This window comes from Bubalus bubalis, chromosome 23 (genome assembly GCF_019923935.1).
Source record: "Bubalus bubalis isolate 160015118507 breed Murrah chromosome 23, NDDB_SH_1, whole genome shotgun sequence".
In the NCBI taxonomy this organism is placed as follows: Eukaryota; Metazoa; Chordata; class Mammalia; order Artiodactyla; family Bovidae; genus Bubalus; species Bubalus bubalis.
This window is the reverse complement of record NC_059179.1, coordinates 39,243,404-39,263,459: the sequence shown is the minus strand read 5'-3', so window position 1 is coordinate 39,263,459 and position 20,056 is coordinate 39,243,404. Positions and strand designations below refer to the sequence as shown.

The 20,056-nt window shown below is 43.3% G+C and overlaps 1 protein-coding gene across 5 annotated transcripts; it reads right to left on the bottom strand.

Annotated features, from left to right (window-relative positions):
- Positions 1-1,882: 1,882 nt before the first annotated feature.
- DENND10 (DENN domain containing 10) lies at positions 1,883-19,585 on the bottom strand. Of its 5 annotated transcripts, XR_326665.3 has the most exons (10): positions 19,451-19,579; positions 16,941-17,137; positions 15,495-15,574; positions 12,465-12,613; positions 11,417-11,528; positions 9,358-9,458; positions 7,096-7,203; positions 4,885-4,979; positions 2,913-3,423; positions 1,883-2,824 (listed from the first exon to the last, which is right to left on the bottom strand). XR_326665.3 is itself a non-coding variant. In XM_006048450.3 (9 exons), exons 1-9 carry the CDS (start codon positions 19,503-19,505, stop codon positions 3,247-3,249), a joined length of 1,074 nt encoding a protein of 357 aa, XP_006048512.1. In that variant the 5' UTR covers positions 19,506-19,579; the 3' UTR covers positions 1,883-3,246. The 5 variants fall into 5 exon arrangements, 4 of the variants coding, with proteins under 4 accessions (XP_006048512.1, XP_025130191.1, XP_025130192.1 ...); XM_006048450.3 differs by having other exon boundaries at positions 1,883-3,423; XM_025274406.2 differs by lacking the exon at positions 15,495-15,574 and having other exon boundaries at positions 1,883-3,423; positions 16,941-17,157; positions 19,451-19,585.
- Between the last annotated feature and the right edge of the window lie 471 nt (positions 19,586-20,056).

Genomic DNA, 20,056 nt, shown 5'->3' with positions numbered 1-20,056 from the left:
GATCAGCAGTGTCCTGGGCTTGGGCCTGACCAACCCTGCCTGTTTCCTCGGGCCCTGGCTCTGCAGCCTTCACTGCCCCCTCTGGCTTCAGCCTCCCTCCTCTGCTTCTTCCCAGGAGCATTTCAACTGCATGAGTCACCTGGCTCATGAAAAAACAAACACCCCTCTGTGTAGCCAAAGTTTTTCAAAGAGTTTTCTGCCCTCAGTCTTTCCACCCCACCTTCCACTGCTAAGGCTGCTGTCATCCGTGCCCCCCAGTGCTGTTGACACGGCCACTGCCCACTGGGCAGGCCTGTCATGAGGCTGGCTCTCCCCTGAGCAACAGGCCCACATCCACTGTCCCCTGCACTCTGCCATCCGGACATACATTTGGGAGCATCTTTCCCTCCCAGTCTCAGGAAATGGCACTGCCACTTACCAGCTTAGGACCACTGGCATCACCCCCTACTCCCCTCCTCCCCCCACCCCATTCAGTAGACTCAGCAGCCGGATAGATAGTGTTAAGCCGCTAGAACTCACCCCTCTGTCTGCCACCACCATGGCTCAGTCCAACAGCATCCCCTGCTGGTATTGCTCATCAATCCATTTCTAGCCTGCTCTTCTAAACCACACCTGCTTAAAAGCCTTAAATGGCCTCCCAGTACACCAGGATCAAGTCCAAATTCCTTGCCACAGCAGGTAGAAGACTTTATTCCTCTCTTGCCACTCCCCCTCCTCACTCTGTACTGACATCCATCAGTGTCTCTGAGCCTTCCCACACGCTGTTCCTTCTGTTCCAGGCTAACCTCTCCCTGGGCTTCAGGTCTGCCTTGGATATTAATCACTTTCCTCCAGGGAGCCTTCCAGGATTCGCAAGACTGAATTAGGTGCCCCTCCAGTGTGCTCCCATAGCGCTCATGTCTCGCCTAGCACTTGCCACACGGCCATGCCATGGCCTGTTTGCTGACCCTATGCCCCCACAGATGGTGCATCTTGAGAGTAGGAACATTGTCGTGGGCATCAAGGAAGCCCCAGGATACGATACACAGAGCACAGTGTAGAGTAGGCACCCATGCTTGTGTACTGGATGGAGGATGTTTCTAACACATCCTGCCCCAAGTCATCTCTGAACACACCTGTGGGGCTTCCCTGGGGGTCCAGTGGTTAAGAATCTGCCTTGCAATGCTAGGGACACCGGTTTGATCTCTGGTCTGGGAAGATCCCACAGGCTGTGAAGCAGCTAAGCCTGTGCTATGCAACTACTGAGCCTGTGCTCTGGATCCTGGAAGCCGAAACTACTGAAGCCTGTGAGCCCTACAAGCCCACGCTCCACAGAAGTCACCGCAGTGAGAAGCCCTCACGCTACAATGAAGAGTGGACACCGCTCACCGCAATAGAGAAAGCCTGCATGCAGTAATGAAGACTCACCACAGCCAAAAAAATAAATCTTAAAAAAGAAACAATGCACCTGTGGCTTTCAGTTTTCCCTGGGCCACGATGACAGTTATCTCCAAATTTGGTAAAAGGTGTTTCACCACAGCCTAGAAGGACAAAACCAGTCAAAATGATCCACCAGTCAGCTCCATGTAGCCACAAGTTCCTACTAAACAAAATGACAAATGTGCAAAGGCTCCAAGGGAAGATTTAGCCACTGATGGAGGATACAGCAGTAATGTGAGGACATCTTTTCAAAGATGACACTTGGACCTGACAGTCAGTCCAGGAAGGGGGCGTGGAGGAGGACCGGGTAAGGAAAGGGCCAAGGCAGGGGTGGAAGGAGCCAGGCTGCTTGAACACTCATGTAGGTCTTCGGATAACCCCCAGGGGGTCCGCATTTCACAGAGAGGGTTTTTACTTTCGTTTGGTTGGAGTGCGGAGAAAGGGCACAATTTATGCCTAAAAGTGCTGAATATCAAAATATTTCACTTTATTTCTGTATCATAAATTTGTCGTTTCAACAACTTTGATCATGAGTTAATACAGTAATATATAAAAAAAAGAGGGTGAAAAAGACGTTAGTATTCATTTTCATAAAGTGCAGATTTAATTTTCAATTGTTTGCCCCAGTAAACATCACTTCACTTCAAATCCTCCCCTGACACCAACCAAGAAGGGGCTGTTTTAAAATTTTTTTCCTTAACAAATGTCTACCACCCAGGATAAATGAAAGATCCAATAAAGACAAGTTTTTCTGCAAACATTTTTCTGGTTAAGATTTCTGAGGACAAGAGTACTGAGTGAAAAAAATAACCTGTCATAATTAATATGAATACATATAACAAAACGTAATTTAGACCCCCATGCTTATTTTGCAATTTTTAGGTCTCCAATTATGAAAAAGGTACCTAACTAAATGAGAATGGGTACCTTCATATGTGGCCAAATTATTTTTACTGACGTTTGAAGACATTCTCTGGTTTTGGCCTTTACAAGAAGTTAATTCTCACACTCCCTCACCAATTATATAAGGTTGCTTTCAGTCAGACAGACATTTATATTCAAAATGGGCTTCTTCTCTTATGCTACTACATAAGGACTGGCCTCTTTTTTCAAAAGAATATTGCTAGCAACTAGGTTAATTAAAGAGTACTCATGGCTTAAATTTGCCAAATGCTTACCTCTGAGACAGTATAAATATGGATTATTAAAGTTGTCTACTCAAGTATAAAATCTAGGCAAAACCCTTGTAATATAGGCAAAATATTCAAAGGCTAAGAAAAAAAAAATTTCTTTTACAAGAAAGTGCAACTGCAGGGTCTTTTGAATGATCTTCTAGACGGTTCTGCAGAGAACTTAGTAGTTTGGCTCAGAAAGTAGAGTTCCTCATGAGGAATTAAAGTTCTTCCTAGAAGAATTCAAAGCAAAATTTCAGGCAGCTTTCCGAAAATAAACCGTTAGTTTGTGGTTACACAATGAGATAAACTGGAACTTACAATAATGAAGGCCTTCAGATTTGCTGCGATTTGCAGGAGAACTTGACAGAACTGCTCTGCTCTTACCCCAGGATGACGGGCTTTTATAAAGTTACACAGATAGGTGGTTACAGCACTTTGTAAACATTGAGAGTAGGCATGAAATTAATCAGGAGGAAATCAGAAGTGTTTTCATGTGTGTTTCAGTGCTTTTTCAGGTCAAATTACAATGCTTTCAAATAAAACATTAAAAATATAACATTTTCTTGGTTATTTCCAGTATTTTACATAGTGAATGGATAATCATGGTGCTAGGGCTTTAGGTCAGTCATCAGTGATACATTCTGTCCCACCGTCAGATTTTCAGCATTTGCTCTGCGGCTGCTAGATGGTAGAGGAAGTTTTCTGTGGCTGGTGGAAATCGTCTTTGTTTTAGTGCTTCATAATTGAGCACTCGCTTTTCTCCATCATCCGAAACTTCTGAAAATGGAGCCAGGTTGGTGAAGATTTCTTTTGTTTTTAGGGAGATATCCTTTAATAGAATAGGAAAATATATAATACGCTAGTGTCCAAAAATTTGAATAGCTCTCCAGAAATTTTCCTGCTATTTTTTAAGTTTATCAGACTAATTTTACTTGTAAACTATAAAAAATGAAACATTTAAAACAACAAAAAATAAATGTCACGGCTAACTTTGCACAGCAGCAGTGGTGGGGGTGGGGGGAGTATTTTAACTTTTTTTTTTTGAAGTGCACAACTCAGTGGCGTTTAAGTTCTTTCGTCATGTTGTGCAGCCACTACCCGTTCCCAGAACTTTTTCATCATCCTAAACCAAAACTCTGTACACATTAAACAATAACCCCCCTCCCGCCCCCATAGACCCTGGCAGTTGTACTTTCTGCCTCTGTGAACTTGCCTATTCTATTAATAGGTACTAGTGGAATCAAAACATCTGTCCTTTTGTGACTGGCGTATTTCACTCAGCATAATGTTTTCAAAGCTCATGCACGCTGTAGCACACGTCAGCGCTTCATTCTAAGGCTAACATTCCACCATATGTGCACACTTCATGTTGTTTACCCGTCCCTCCGCTGATGAACATCTAGGCTGTTTTCACCTTTTGGCCATTGTGAATAATGCTGCTATGGACATGGGTACATAAATATCTATTTGAGTTCCTGTTTTCAATTTTTAATATAGAATTACCAAATCTCTATTAATGCTGTGTTTGGCTCTTTGAGGAATCTGCTATTGTTTTTAGAACAAATCTCTTCCCAGAGTCCCCTCCTGCCTGGGATGAGCAGCCCAGCACCCGCCACACAGGCTTTCCTTCCCCTTCACAGACTGACATTCCCTTTGGGTGGCTGAGGACTCAGCAGGGCTCGCATTAAAGTCATGTCTCTTTCCTGGTTTGCTGACATCATTAATTTATTCGGATATTTTTGAATTCAGAATACATACCAGGCACTACATCATACGTTATACTGAACCATCTATGGATCACTTTTAGTCCATGAAAAACACTGTAATTCAAAACTCAAATTTATACATTTCACCAACACTGTTTTCACTCTAATGTTGATGGTGGAATGGGTGGGTAATGACCATCTGTCCAGTAGGACAGTCTCAAGAATCTGGGTTCTCAGGACAAAACCCACCCACCCCTCCCAGCCACAGCTGGATGGGCCACCAGCACTGAAGAGAAAGGCGTTGCTGGCAAGTGCCCACCAAACCTGTGGCCCCTCTCACCACTCGGTGGTTATAGCTTTCACAATAACTGCTTGATTTGGGCACCAGCCCCCTGTATCCGTCTCCCCCTGGAGCCTGGCGACTAACTGGCTCATCTTCATCGGGTCTATCCTGAAGACCTCATCTGAGCAGCTGCCCATGGGCCTCTCCAGTCACTTCACTCTGGTCACGTGGACAGCAGGTAACTTGCCGCTGCCCAAAGATGCCTTTTTGGGACCCGTTGGTGGGAAGATGAAAGCATTACCTGTATAACTTGGCTGTCTGACTTCTCTGGATCTTCTGCCGAATGGACAATTAACTGACCAATTTCTTTATGCAGTTTGCCCATTGTCATGGCCTCTGGTGAGATCAAGAAGAATATGTTATGTGAATGTTTAGACATTTACAAAATGAAAAATAATCATCTACATGACAACCCAAACGACTATACAGAGGGGATTCTGAAAAAACAATTGACAAGCCCCCACATCTTCATCCTGTTACTACACACAGATAAGATGGTTGCATGGCATCACTGACTCAATGGACATGAGTTTGAGTAGGCTCTGGGAGTTGGTGATGAACAGGGAGGCCTGGTGTGCTACAGTCTACGGGGTTGCAAACAGTCAGACACGACTGAGCGACTGAACTGAACTGACCTCACACAAATACGACGACACAACAGGAGGTAAGGCATAATCACGATTTATATACTTCATGTCCAAAGTAAAAATACACCAACGCCAAACCAAAATTCTGATAAGAATTTTTTCTTTCTAGACAAAAACCTAATGAAAACTGACTGTGTGTAAGTTGTAAGCCAAGAGCCTGACTTTCCTGTCCCCGTCTTCACAGTTGGGAATTCATGTTTATCTTTCTGGCAGGAATATTGGCAAAGCAGTGCTTCCTGTCAGTTCTGCAGAAGCATCTCAACAATCATGGTGTAAAGGCCCTTAGGAATGAGCCAAGGCAGCAACCTAAGTTACAGTAATTATGGGCTGACCAAAAAGTTCATTCAGGTTTTTCGGTAATGAACTTTTTGGCCAACCCAGTATCTACATTGCTATTTTCTGCAGCAAGGTTAACAGAGATTTCTGTTTAACACTCAAGAGGGACAGACTCCACGGGGACGAGCCCATTTTATTGACTCAGGACAGCAGGGGACAGCAGGGAGCGGCAGTTTCTGCCCGGTCCTAACGCTTCAGCAGTTTCAGTGGCCCTGGCCACAGCTAGATTTCTACCACTCCAGCTTTATAAAAGGCAACATCTCCTAAAAACCTGATACTATATTTTGAATTTTTCACCATGAATATGTATTATGTTTGTAATTTCCAAGTGAATTAAGAGAAAACAAGTTTTAGTTCTATTAAATGGAGGTTGCTAGATAAAACCTCACATAATCAGAACCTAGCTAACAAATATCCCTCACTGGCTAGCATTCAGCTGCTCCCAATTTTAGGAGAAAGATAAAATAACAACACAAAAGCTGTTACAGGTAATTCTCATCTAAAACCAAAACTTCGCAATGTCCTGGGCTCAAAATGTATGAAACCCAAACCTTTTCTACTTTATGCAGCTGTAATTTAGGATGATTTACAGTTTCCAGAGGTGACCCTATGACACTAGAGCGCCCTTTCTTAGTCTTTAGCCTCCAAGAATATCCATTCCCTGGTGTTTACTGAGACATTGTTCAAAAAGATTTTCCACACAGGAGTCACATTCAACCCTTGTGTAGTGACAGATGTCTGCACATTCTTTGACACTTTGTCCTTCATGAGGTGGACATGAGGTAAATTCTTTTCCCTTAATGACCTGCTTTAACAAACAGAATATGGAGGAAGTGACGGCATGTGACTTCCCAGACTAGGTTGCACAAGACATCGTGGCCCCTCTGTCTTGAATCACTGTTGGGGCGACCAACAGTCGAGTGCTGAGAACACTCAGCTGTGCTAATAGGGAAAGGCCCCTGTGTGAGGCCGCCTGTCCACAGCCGTGTGAGCAAGCTTGGAAAGCGGTCCTCTTCACCCCAGCTGAGCTTTCATTTGACTGCAGCCCTGGCAATATCTTGATTAAAACCTCATGAGAGACCCTGAGCCAGAACCTCCTAGCTAAGTCCCTCCTAAATCCTTGCCCACCAAAACTTTGAGATAATCAGTATTTGGTGTCTTAAATCACAAAGTTTAGCAGTAATCTGTTATGCAGCAATACATAACAAATACACTTTGTTTAAACAGAAAAGTGGAGAAACAAGATGAATAGACCATTGACCTTACTAATATATATATACCATACAGCATAAGCACTCATACGTATCCTTAACCGTTAGGTCTACTAGAATGAGTGCTGTGTTCTAGACACAGAAAAATCCATCCAGCACAACAGGTGAGTACTTAGTATTTAAATAATGAGAATCAGCCTAAAAAATACAACTGCTTGGCTTATATCTGGTGTCAATAACAGAGAACCGAGAACTAACCTTTTGCGAGCGGGGCGATGGTGATCTCACTGTCTGCCAGATTCACAAACACATCGTACAGGTCTGATCTATTGCTCACGTCCAAGTCCACAAATCCAGCGATGTAACCTGTGTTACAGGGAGGACCAGCATTACCGGAGAAGGAGGAAATCACACTGTGAACATACCAAAACGGGAGCGAGTCTAAGAGCTCATCAGCTGCTTTTCTTCTCTGCGTTACTTATCCAGGGCATTTAAGCTGTATCCGTGGTATTTCTTAAGGTGACATTATTGCTAACTGTCTGAAGAAACTCAGACACCCCTCAGAATGTCCCCAAATTAGATTTTATGTCAAGGAAGAAGGCCGAAGTAAAGCATCAGCTTTTTAGTTGTTGCTATTTGGGTCAAGAATGACAGAGGAGGGAATTCCCTGGTGGTCCAGCGGTTAGGACTCGGTGCTTTCACTGCTGGGTCCCGGGTTCAATCCTTGGTTGAAGAACTAAGATCCCACAGGTCTTTATCTGGGCGGCCAAATAAAAAATAAAGTCTTTAAAAGAGAATGACAGAGAAAACTGTGTGTAGCAAGGATCCTCTTGACCACTGTCCCCTCCCAGGCCTCTGTTGCCAAGAAGCCACAGCCAAACACTCAGGCTCCGCAGGGATAATGGAGGGACAGCGTCACTGTCACCAACTTTAGATCAGACACAATAAACTCGAGAGGAATCAAAGCAACTCAAGAATCAGTAGGCAGGACTTCCCTGGTGGTTCAGCGGTTAGGAATCCACCTGCCAATGCAAGGGCACATGGGTTTGACCCTAGTCCAGGAAGATTCCACATGCCATGGGACAACTAAGCCCGTGGGCCGCAACAACTGAAGCCTGTGTGCCCTAGAGCCCATGAGCCGCAACAAGAGAAGCCGCCGCAATGAGAAGTCTGCGCACCGCAGCTGGAGAGTGAACCCCGCTTGCTGCAACGAGAGAAAGCCTGGATGCAGCAGTGAAGATCCAGTACAGCCAAAAATAAATAAATAAAAAAGAATTAGCAGACTTTTGGAACTGGCGTTAAAACAAAGGTTCCCTGACTTTAGATTTCACAGAGCAATACAATTAAAAGAAATTGTTTTTTTGGACCAATTTTACTTTACCAAGTGAGGACATTTAAAAAACAACGGCAGTAACAAAAGCAAAAACCTACCACAGAGCACCCAGACAAAGATTCCCTCAGGTATAAAAAAATGTGATATATGATGACCAAAATCATGTATCAAATATGATTCATAAAACCATGATTTCTATTATATATAAAATCATATATCAAATATAAAAAAAAAAAGATACTGCAGATTCCTGGAGAGAGAGGACACTATTCAGTAAGTGTTCCTGAGCCAAGTTGCTATCCAGATGGAAAAAACTGAAATAGTGAAACTCACACCCTACCTATAAAAATAATAATTCCAGGTAGATTAAAGGCTTAAATGGGGAAGAAAAAACTTTATAAATTTTTACAAGAAAATATACAAGTATCTTTCTGCCATTGGGATAGAAATTTTCTTAAACAAAATATAAAAGATAAAATCATAAGTCTAAAAACATCCCAACACATTAAGATTTCTATTCATCAAAAGATACCATGAGGGAGACTTCCCTGGCAGTCCAGTGGCTAAGTCTATGCTTCTACTGCAGGGGGTATAGGTTCAATCCCTGCTCAGAGAACTAAGACCCCACAAGTCTTGAAACATGCCCCACTCCATAAAAAGGAAAATGAAAACGGTGGTAACTTTTAGGTGATTTTGCATATTTTATCACAATTTTCTTTTATTTTATAATTTTTATTATAGTTGATTTACAATGTTTTATTAGTTTCAGGTGTACAAATTTTTTTAATTGAAAAAACTTTTTAAAGGAAAAAACAACTGGCTGCATTTACCAAAGAAATAATAAATAATCAACATTCCTCTTGCTATGTTGTGCTTAGTTGCTCAGTTGCGTCCAATCTTTGCAACCCCATGGAGTGCAGCCTGCCAGGCTCCTTGGTCCATGGGGATTCTCCAGGCCAGAATACTGGAGTAGGTTGCCATGCCTTCCTCCAGGGAATCTTTCCAACACAGGGATTGAACCCAGGTCTCCCACATGGCAGGCAGATTTTTACCATCTGAGCTACCAGGAAAACCCAACACTCCCCTTAGGAATGCTCTAAAATTAAAACAAAACAAAATCCGCCCCCAAACAAACAACAACCCTGGTTAAAGCCGAGCTTCTCCTCCCCTGGGAGCCTGCTGCCTACCTGGGCACATCTGTAGGGCTTCCAGCTCATCAGCATCCAGGTGCACGTAGGAGTGAAGTATGGTCCAATCCTGTCGATGCCATACCAGGGCAGGCAGAGTCCTGGGGAGTCAAAGTGAGAACACAGATGGCTGCCAGCCCACCCCTGAGACTCCGCCCATCCTGTTCCCTCTTCTGGGGGAGGAAACTGGCTTCCGGATGCAGGAGGAGAACAAACGCTCACTGTGCCAACACCTCGAGGCTTCAAAGTAAATTAATGCAGCGTTTTGCTGTTGTTTAGTTGCTCAGTTGTGTCTGACTCTGTACACGACTGTACAGACTCGTGTCTGTACAGTCCACGTGTACAGACCCCGTGGACTGTAGCCCGCTAGGCTCCTCTGTCCGTGGGATTTCCCAGGCAAGAAAACTGGAGTGTTGCTGTTTCCTTCTCCAGGGGATCTTCCTGACCCAGGGATCGAACTCCCAAGTCTCCTGTATTGGCAGGTGGATTCTTTACCACTGAACCACCAAGGAAGCCCAAGTGTTTTAAACACGACTTTTTGGGTCAGATAAGCTACAAAAAAACTGAAGGTATTAGTTTCAAAAGATCTCCATAGTGGGGGAATGATGTTTTTAAAGTGTTCCCCCATGGTCCAGTGGTTAAGACTGTCTTCCACTGCAGGGGGTGCGTGTTCCATCCCTGCTTAGGGAGTATCCCACACGCCTCACAGGGCAGCCAGAACAACAACAATAATAATAAAGTGCTCTTCCCAGCGCCCCACTCTGCAGGCCGCCACAGAAGTGGTCTGGGGGTAAGATCCAAAGTGGGCCCTGCAAGCAAGAAATTTTTTTGAAGCCTCCCATCTCATATTTAAAATTCCAGCCAAACTTGCAAACTACTTTGTGTTTGTTTTTATACGAAAATACATTTTCTTCAAAAACTTCCAGTGAGCTACTTCGTTCAGGAAGAAGTATGTGTTGATGCGCCTGTGGTTTTGTGAACCCTCTGGTGACCCACTAGACATCTCAGAAACTGAGAACACGCAGGTTTCAGAAGCATAAATGTAGAGGAAGAGGGAAAATGGGTGGAAAAACACAGAACTGGGGAGTGAGAGCAAGATGACAATTCTGGTCCCATCACTGTGACCTGAGGCAAGCACCATCCTAACAACCGTAATCATTTCTAGAGTGCACACTGTGTGCAAGGCACGTGCTAAGCATGTTACACAAATTATTTCCAGTCCTGAAACCAAGCTTATGAGGTGGGTATTACCAGCTTCACTTCACGGATAAAGAAACTGAGGTGTAGAAACATTACCTATCTTTTACATGGTCACAAGGCTAAGAAGTTGTCTCCCAGGACTTTACCCCAGGTCTTTCTGCCTAGCAAGCCTTTTTTCTTCTCAGTATCGAACCACTTAGCCTCAATCTGCTTATCTATAAACAGGGCAGTCACACTTCCTCCCAGGGTTCTTCTCATGAGTAAGTCTAATACATCCAAGTGACTTACACAATGCCTCACATACAGTGAATAGCATAAATGCTAGCTCCTCTGCTTTTACAAAAGAATCTAAGACTAAATCTAAGTTAGATTTGGCAAAAAAAAACAAAACAAATCTATATTTACTATATAAATAAGATAAAACTGAATGGAAGAACAACTTGCCAAAAACAGGGGTCAGGCACTATGGCCCATGAGTGTGCTGCCCTCCTCTGCACGTAAGGTTTTACCAGAACACAGTCATGCTCATTCATTTACGCATGGGCTGTCCATGGCTGTTTTTATGCAACCCATGGCAGTTGAGTAATTGGGACAGAAAGCATATGGCTACAAGGCTGATATTTACTATCTGGCAAGGGAATGTTTGCAAACTTCCTGCTCCAAAATATTAGTTCATATTTCAAAATTTAAAGAATCTGTTCAAACTCATTGACCTTGAATACGAAATCTAAACCAAAGTGGCATTCCACCCCTAAACTAACATATCTTATTTATTCCAACGTGAAAAGCAACAGGGACACAGAGGACCCCAAAGTGGCTGCCAACAAAGTTTACACTTTTTAATGATAAGAGATCATACCTGGTAAACTCCTGTACAGCTTCTATTTTGGGGTGATAGACGACAATTCTTTTCTTTAGCATCAGTGCTGTGTGTAAGATAACAGTTTCCATTCCAAACTGAGATACAATGTCTTAAAACAAAAAAAAACTGTGAGTGCATTAAACATTATATAAGGAAATCAAGTTTTTATCAGAAATAATTCTCATCACACGAATGCATAATTATTTTCAATACAGAGAATAAATTTCAGTAAATGTTATAAGTACAGAAGCACCTTAGTTGGTGGATGGTCATATCACTCCGTACATCTGCTCCCCAGGATGGGTGTTACGGTAGCTACACCTACTCCCACAAGGGACTGGATGCTGGGTGCAGAGGTGAAGCCAGATTCACAAGAAAGGGGAATTATATGAAGGGAATCACCATCTTTGGGGTCGTGAAAGCTTAAGAAAAAAGGTTCATGATCCCCCAAACCTACATACTCATCACTGCACAAGTCCTTGTGAGAGACAGCTGGACAAACACCTAATACCTCAACAGGGATGCTTAGAAACCTAAGAAACAGTGGGATCGGGGATGAGAATGAAGGCCAGCATCAGCCGCGGAATCCTCTTTCTTTCCTTGTTTAAGGATACAAACTCTCGGCTCAGCTCTAGGCTGGACTTTCCAGCGAGGAGAGAGAGGCAGGGAGTTAGACTGGGAACTGGGGCAGGGGCTTTAGCTCCCCAGGAGGAAGAGGTCACTGCTAAGATCTAAGGAAAGGAAAACGATGGAAGCCAGTGGAGACTTCGACCTGCAAACTTCAGCATACAGATGAAAGAACTCTCTATAGACAGTTGGAATCACATGAAAAGAAACACCACACAAGTCTGCTTTCCTGACAGAGTTCTAACCACATAAGGAAATGGAGAACTACCTTCCCGCACAGGAAACGAGTATGATGTAGATGAAAACATGTGGAAAGAGGAAATAACAGTCTAATGCGAGACTGTCCTTGGCCTGGGGTTTTGTTGTTGTTGGGATGGGTTTTTGTTTCTTTTTTGCATCTTTTTTTTTTTTTTTTTACCTTTGATGGAACCCGCAAGGTATGCTTTTCGGGCATCAAAGTCCTTGCTAAGGAAAGAGCCATTTTCTTCACTCTGGCATATCCCCTTCGTGAGAACTGCGATGTAACTCTCCATCATCTTAACTGGACTCCCATGCTTCAGGTACATTCTGTGAGAAAGGACAAAAAAGCAAGCGTGCTTCTAGTTAGCATGGAACACCTGGAGCCGGGCATGGGTACGTTCTAAAGAACCTGAGCCAACTTGCTAACACACTTCTGAATGCCTGCATCTTTTCATGACATGGTTACTTATATAAATTTACTTGGAAAATATATTAGAAAAATAAAACCACCACTGGAGAAACCTTCAACAGTTCTGTCAAGTCAGCTCTCGTTATATCTGGGGAGGCTGGCTGAGGTCCATTAGGCAGGAGAATGAACTAAGGACTTCCTGAGGCCTCGCTGTTCTCAAGAATACTGTATCCTTATCTGTTTTTATGTCTTACATTCACAGGTGGTGTTGTTGGGCATAACAACTCTGTTTTATTGCTGGATTTCCTTTCATAAGAAAGGAGTTTGTGCATTGCCCACAGAGAAAGCAGCAATTAGTTGTAGAACATATATTTACTATTGGAGTTCTCAGAGGTAGCTATATTTAGATAATTAAGAAATCAAACTCCTCTAAATTTCTGGTGATAAATACACACTAGATACATTCATTAAATTAAGAAGGTCCAGAAAATGCTGACAGGAAGCCAGCTAAATTTACAGCTCACATGTGAAATCAGGCCCCTCCCCTGCAATCTCTTCCTGTGAGAAACTGTGAATTCTTCTAGAGAAGCAGGTCTGGGTCTACTTGGACATTTTAGTAGCTGAAGGGGTACAAAATTGGGATGAACATAAAATAACTGTTTAAGACAGTTCACTTGAAAACTATATTTATTGTAGATTAGGTGAAAAAAAGCATGGGATTTAACTGCTTATTAAATTTCATCAACTGTCAGTGTTTTTAAATTATTTTTGTGCACACCCTGGGGAAAAAGAGGCAGAGGATAATGAATATGGTGAACTGTCACGTATAGAAAACAGTCAACCCCATGAACTCATCCAGTGCTTACAGATGAAGAAAACAGCTCCAGTAAGACATAAGGAAGGCAAGTCCAGGAGCTGCCCTGGGGTGGGGGGTCAGGAGGAAGAACTGGGGACTGGGAACTGGGGAAAAAGGGGACTTAGACTTCACTGTACACCCTTTGGTGTTATTTGCATTTCTTTTTATTATGTGCTTACATTACCACCACTAAAGCAGAGCAGAAAACCAAACGGCACCATTAAAATGATTACATATTTTAAAAATAAAATAAAATTTAATTAAAAAAAATTAATTTAAAATTTTAAACAGGGGTCATGGCAGTGGGCCCAGATCCCACAGAGGGAATGGACCCCGCCGTGTGGGGATTCCCCGGCCACTGTGTGCAGCGTGCCGTGAAGGGCCCCTCTCACCAGAAATGGGAGAGGGCGCCTTCCCGCCATCAAAAAGTGCTTTTCTAACTAACACAACATTGTAAATCAGCTATACCTTAATAAAAATAAAAAAGGGAAAGTGAAAAAGTGTTTATCTCTGTGTGTGTAAAGAGGCACAGGTGTTCGTGGGGAGACTGAGTGTGTGTGCAGAGAGCACGCAAGCATGGACAGGTGCCAGGGCAAACACTTGAGGGTGTTAGCAGGTGGCGGGCAGAGGAAGTGGCTGGCATCAGCTTGAGTCCTCACTCCTGCTGTAACTGTGGCAGGAGGAGAGCATTCAGAGTGGGACAATGTCGCAGCACGGCACAAGCTGAGGAACCCTCTGGGCTTCCTCCAGGGCGGGAAGTATAGTCTAAAGCTACCTGGCCTTTGGAGGCCCAGAAGGGCCCAGAATATTTCCCAGTGAATCAGTTGAGTAACCTAACCTTGACTCAAATGAAATGCAGTCCACCGTTTGTTCCAACACCTCTGCAGTGGCTTTAGTCCACGGCTTCAGGACGGTGGACCTAACAGTAACAATCTCCCTTTGTGTCAGTGCCTTATTTGCAGACAAATGTGTCGATTCCACAGTGAGCCACACTCCCGGAATTTATCTCATGGAGAGCAACAAGTTTTTCTTATCACAGCTGACTGCAAAAACAGTGAAACTTCATTTTGTCAAAATACAACCTAACTGTAACATTTAGAGCATGAGATGGTATTCTTAGACTGTGTATGTGTATTACATATATAAAAATGGCAAAAATGCAACCATTTATCAGGCTTATAGTGTGAAAAACAAAAATAACGCCTCTTATCCCGCCCCCCCATAAAAATCTACATACTGGATGTAAACCTGAGGTTAATACATAACACTGTCACTAGATAGAATTATAATTCTATCTAGTGACAATATGAGAAGAAAAAAAAAAAAAGCAAAACCCCAAATCCTGCAAAAGTCTTGTTTAAAGAAAAAGATGATGTCTCTCACATATAAGAGAGATTTCATTAATTTCACTAGATACACCTATCAAGGCAAGAAAGCAAACTAGTATACTTCAGATTAATTTTTTCAACAGTTGTGAAACTGAAGGCGTCCACTTGAATCATGATTAACCAGTTCATCAGTTTCTCAGCTCCTCAGCATTCCAGCTAAAAAATATTTTCCTGTCCTTAAGCATAATTCAAAATGCCTGTTAGCCTTCCCCAAATGACTCCCACACACAGACTGACACAGATGAACCAGCTTACCACTTCCATCCCAAGGAAAGTTCCAGCTTGGAAATGAGCGGAAGTAAAACACCAAAAGTGGCAAGTGACTCAAAATACCCAGCACCTACAACAGTTGTGCAAACTGCCTTTTCTCCCCCCATCTATCATTTTCCCTGATAACAGGAGCAGTACCATAGAAGTAAGACAAAATTCCTCTTTATAAAACAGTGTCCAAACAGAAGGCTGAAATATGCTTCCTCATGTAGAAATCTGCTACATGACTATTGAGTAAGATCCTCATTTTTGTATATTAGCATTTAATACAGTTTTCATACAGACCTACACAATATCCTAGTGAAGGCGGCATATTTCTCTGGATTAAAATCTTTGGCGGTCAGAACAATAGAAAAATGAGTCACCTGTCCAAAACAAACAAAAAAAAGTACACTCTTTAAAGACACTTTAATAGAATTAATCTTTATTACTACATCCTAACAAGCCTCTTGTATAAGACAAACCAGCATTAAAAAGAAAAGACCAAAATGTAACAAGTCCTCACTTGCCTCTTTATACTTTTATGTGTATATTATTTATAAATATATATATACATAAAAAATGTATGTATATATATATACACATAAAAATTATATATACATATATTTAATTTCCTTTTAGTTAGAATTCTTTTCCTCAAAAACATAAAAATATTTCAAATATCAGCAATGTGAGTTTTTATTTAAAACCCCCTATCCTCATCAAAGCAGAATTAGGAATGCTATATCAGACCTACCACTTAGTGACTATTTTTCATTAATGAAATAGAAGGATGGAAAACAACATATATATGTTTCAGTAAAAACCATACAGTTCCCCAAATAGTCAATTCTCTGTAGGGTGTTATATAGGTTAAAGGGCATTGTTATAACCTTCATTTATTTATATGCCTCTATTACTATACATACAAATTTCTGATCATCATATACCTATTATTCCCATTAGTATCTTTTTACAATTCACATTTTCTAATTATTAATCTCTGTTTTGTCTTACAGTTTCTAAATTGTTGCCTTCCTGTTACTTTAAACGTAATTCCTTACATTTAAACTGGTATTCTGAACATGCTTCAAACCATCTGGTGACTGACTACAGAAATAGCCCTGAAATGCTAAGAGAAGTCTTCACCCGGAAACCGACCAGGGGCTCAGCCACTCCATACCAATATTCTTTTCTCTGAGAAAACCTGCTGGTTGTGCGGGACTAGGAAAGTCCAAAATGACCACATACTTACTGGCTTTTAGCCTGTCACCTTGATGGTGTCCATATCAAATGACACACACACACAAAGTCTACTGAACACACATATTTCCTTAGTTATTCTCTCTATTCTTAACATCCCCTTATCAAACATAAACCAATAAAAAAGTTTTCTTATCTGGGATAATTATATCCTTCAAAATAGTTTTTAATTATGGAAAATTACTTCTTCCCACTTTTAATCAGAGTCAAGGCCTTGAAAACTTTTCTACATTTCTACTCCATCCAAGTGTAACCTGGGAAAAGCTTCTCTATACCAACCACGGGTCAATCAAACAATATATATATATATACCAATCAATATAATGATTGAGAGTAAAATGTCAAAGAGAACATTCCCAACTAAAATCATATATTTAATATTTTCCCAAAACATATTATGAATGAGGAAGTCTAAAGCTAAGGGTTATTGGAATAATCTTACATCACTTAAAATATTTTTCCATTTTGTTGACCCTCCTACAGTCATACCTTTTTCAAAATGGAAGAATCTGGAACTTCAACTGTTGTGATATAAAACCATGTTCTTCTGTACTGACCAAAGACGAAGGGATGGAGCAGTTTGTTTTCATCTGTAAGGCAGCATTTTCTCAGCAGCAGATTCCTTAAAGTAGCTGTGGTGGAAGGGTAACACCACACCCACAGAACTTCTCCATTTGTGTCCTTTTCTACGGTGGAAAGATGGTCACTGTGAGAATGCCAAACAGCAGCAAGGAAGTGAATTGATTGGTTACTTAGAGGCACTTCGTGGAATCAGTTTCAACACCCCATTTTACAAAGAAACCCAGAGTATGTGAGATCCCCACCCCCATCCCCCAGTTCTCACCTACCTCTCCTGGTCCTATTAGCTAGCTCTCCTGATCTCGAATTTTAGGCCACCTGAGTAAGAAGCTTTTCTAACAATTCATGAATGAAAATGTAGCTTTAGCGGTTTGGTAGGGTCTTCCCTATCTCCTCCCATACAAATTCTCATAAACTTATAATCACTTTACCTTACGATCTAGTTGGAAGTATGTTTAATAAATACATAGGGTTTGTTGAAAACTGGAAATTAAGAAAATGGGGAAATATCTGTTATATCATGCTATGCACTGATAGTATGAAGTCTATATTTAAAATTTTAATAATAATGGTTAAACAGTCACACATGAAGTTTCACCACCAAAGTCAATACCTCAGTAACAAAATAGGAGCAATTTGCTAATAAAAACAACTCCAGGCAAAAAACAGCCTAAAATTTAGAGAAACAGTAACTGAACATATACCAGTAAAAATCCAGTTTTTCATCTACAGACTTAAAAAAAAAAAATCTTTTATTATGAAAATGTCAAGTATAAAAAAAAAGTAGAGAATGATAAAATGAACCTCCATCACTCAGCTTCAGCATATCAACACCTGGTCCTCCTCTGGTCATAAGGGGAAGGAGTTCCGAACACTCACCCCCATTATTTTTAAGCCAATCAATCCCTTTTAAATTTATGTAAACATGAAAAATTTTTTAAATGAATTGAAAATGCAGTAAGTCATCTTTTTCTTTGCTGATACCAGATAAAGTCGTGGTTTAATTCAGTCTTAACTCAAAAGTACCTTCAAGGATTAAGAAGTCTTAACGAAAATTGCTCAGTTGTGAGTGACTCTTTGGGACACCATGGACTATACAGTCCATGGAATTCTCCAGGCCAGAATTTTGGACTGGGTAGCTTTTCCCTTCTCTAGGGGATCTTTCCAACCCAGGGATCGAACCCAGGTCTCTGGCATTGCGGGCTGTTTCTTTGCCAGCTGAGCCACAAGGGAAGCCCAAGAACACTGGAGTCGAAGATGTCTTAGGTACTTAGGTTTTGTTTTGAAACAGTTTTAAAATCACATTAGAAATGAACACAGAATCTGTTCCCAGATAAATGCACTCCTTTGAGACAGTGAAAATAATCAGCAACATTTAGTCACATTTCCACCAGTTTTGCTAAATCCAAGGAACTTGTTTGTGCACTAGGGTTTAGGCATATGTGAAAATCTCTGGAGAATATTTTTTCAAAGGACAATGGCATGCAGAGAACGACAGACGTTCCCCTAAACCAACCGCGTGCTCACTGTCGCTTGTAGGATGGACGTTGCTTCAAAAACCATTGCACAAGGCTCGGGCATGCATTTCCAGCAGCCCAAAGATCCTAACGCACTTCCTTATACATTGATTTCCTCAAAAGAAACTGGGATTCCACCCACTATGATGATATTACATGTTACATGCACGACCTCTCTCTTCGGATGCAGGCATTCTCCTCTGGTATGAGGTGGGGCTCTGGGGCTAGACTGCAAGGGTCCCCATCCTGGGTCCACCACTTCCTAGTGTGCCTTCTTGCACAAATGACACCCTCGGCCTCCATTTGCTCCGTGAAGTGGGCATCAAGCATTAGCCAGACCCCCTGGAGCCGAGATGAGAATCAAACGGGAAACAATCGATGCAGAACGCGGAGCACCCCGGGCCTGCAGCAGGCCACCGCGTCTGAAACCGCTAGATCACATGACCGGGGCCAGCCGGGCGCCGGGGTGGCGCCCGTCTCTGCATCGCTCAGAGGGACCCCGGCCCTGCAGCCTCACAGACGTGCGGCCTTCAAGCTACCCTCGGCCAAACCGCGGCCTCGCCTGAGCAACTCGGTCAGCCTTCACGTCCAGGCTCGTCTGCAGCCCAGAGCACCCAGGAGGACTTCCCTCATAGAACCCTGGAGGTCTCCGGGGTCCCCCCGCCCTGCCTCCCAGGCCGGCAGGCCCCCAAACAAGGCCGCGGGCACACGGGCCCGACTGCAAGCCTGGCCCCTGCGCCGAGGAGGTCGGGCCCACAGTTCCTAGCCCAGGCCCAACTTGGAGGGGGCCGCACTCTCCCCACCGCTGGCGGTGCTGCGGGCCGCGGGAGCAGGGGTCGCCCCGGGCCCAGGCGGAGACGGAACTGGGTGTGGGCCTATGGGGCAGGGTGCCTGTGTCCTCACCGATCAGCCCGACTCCGAGCATCAGCTGAGTGTCCGCAGCCTCCGTAGCAGCCATTTTCCGCCGCAGCCGCCGCCACCTCAGAGCGCAGATCCTAGCTCCCAGCCCGTAGACCCCGCCCCTCCTCCTGACCCGCCCACCCAGGGGCCCCACCCGCTTGCAGGCCCCACCCTCAAGGCCCCGCCCCCACCCTCCACCAGGCCCCGCCCCGTCCTCCTCCAGGCCCCGCCCTCCCCGCCCTGAAGACACCTCCTCCCTGACCCGCTTTCCCCGACTTCCGGCCTCTCCACTTGCTTTCTCCCCAGGTGCCTCACCCTCGAGTCCTGTCTCCTGTCTCTAATTCCAGATCTTCATCCTCCGCCTCCTCAGTTCAGTTCAGTTCGGTTCAGTCGCTCAGACGTGTCTGACTCTTTGCGACCCCATAGACTGCAGCACGCCAGGCCTCCCTGTCCATCACCAACTCCCGGAGTTTACTCAGACTCATGTCCATTGAGTTGGTGATGCCATCCAACCATCTCATCCTCTGTCGTCCCCTTCTCCTCCCGCCTCCAATCTTTCCTAGCATCAGGGTCTTTTCAAATGAGTCAGTTCTTCGCATCAGGTGGCCA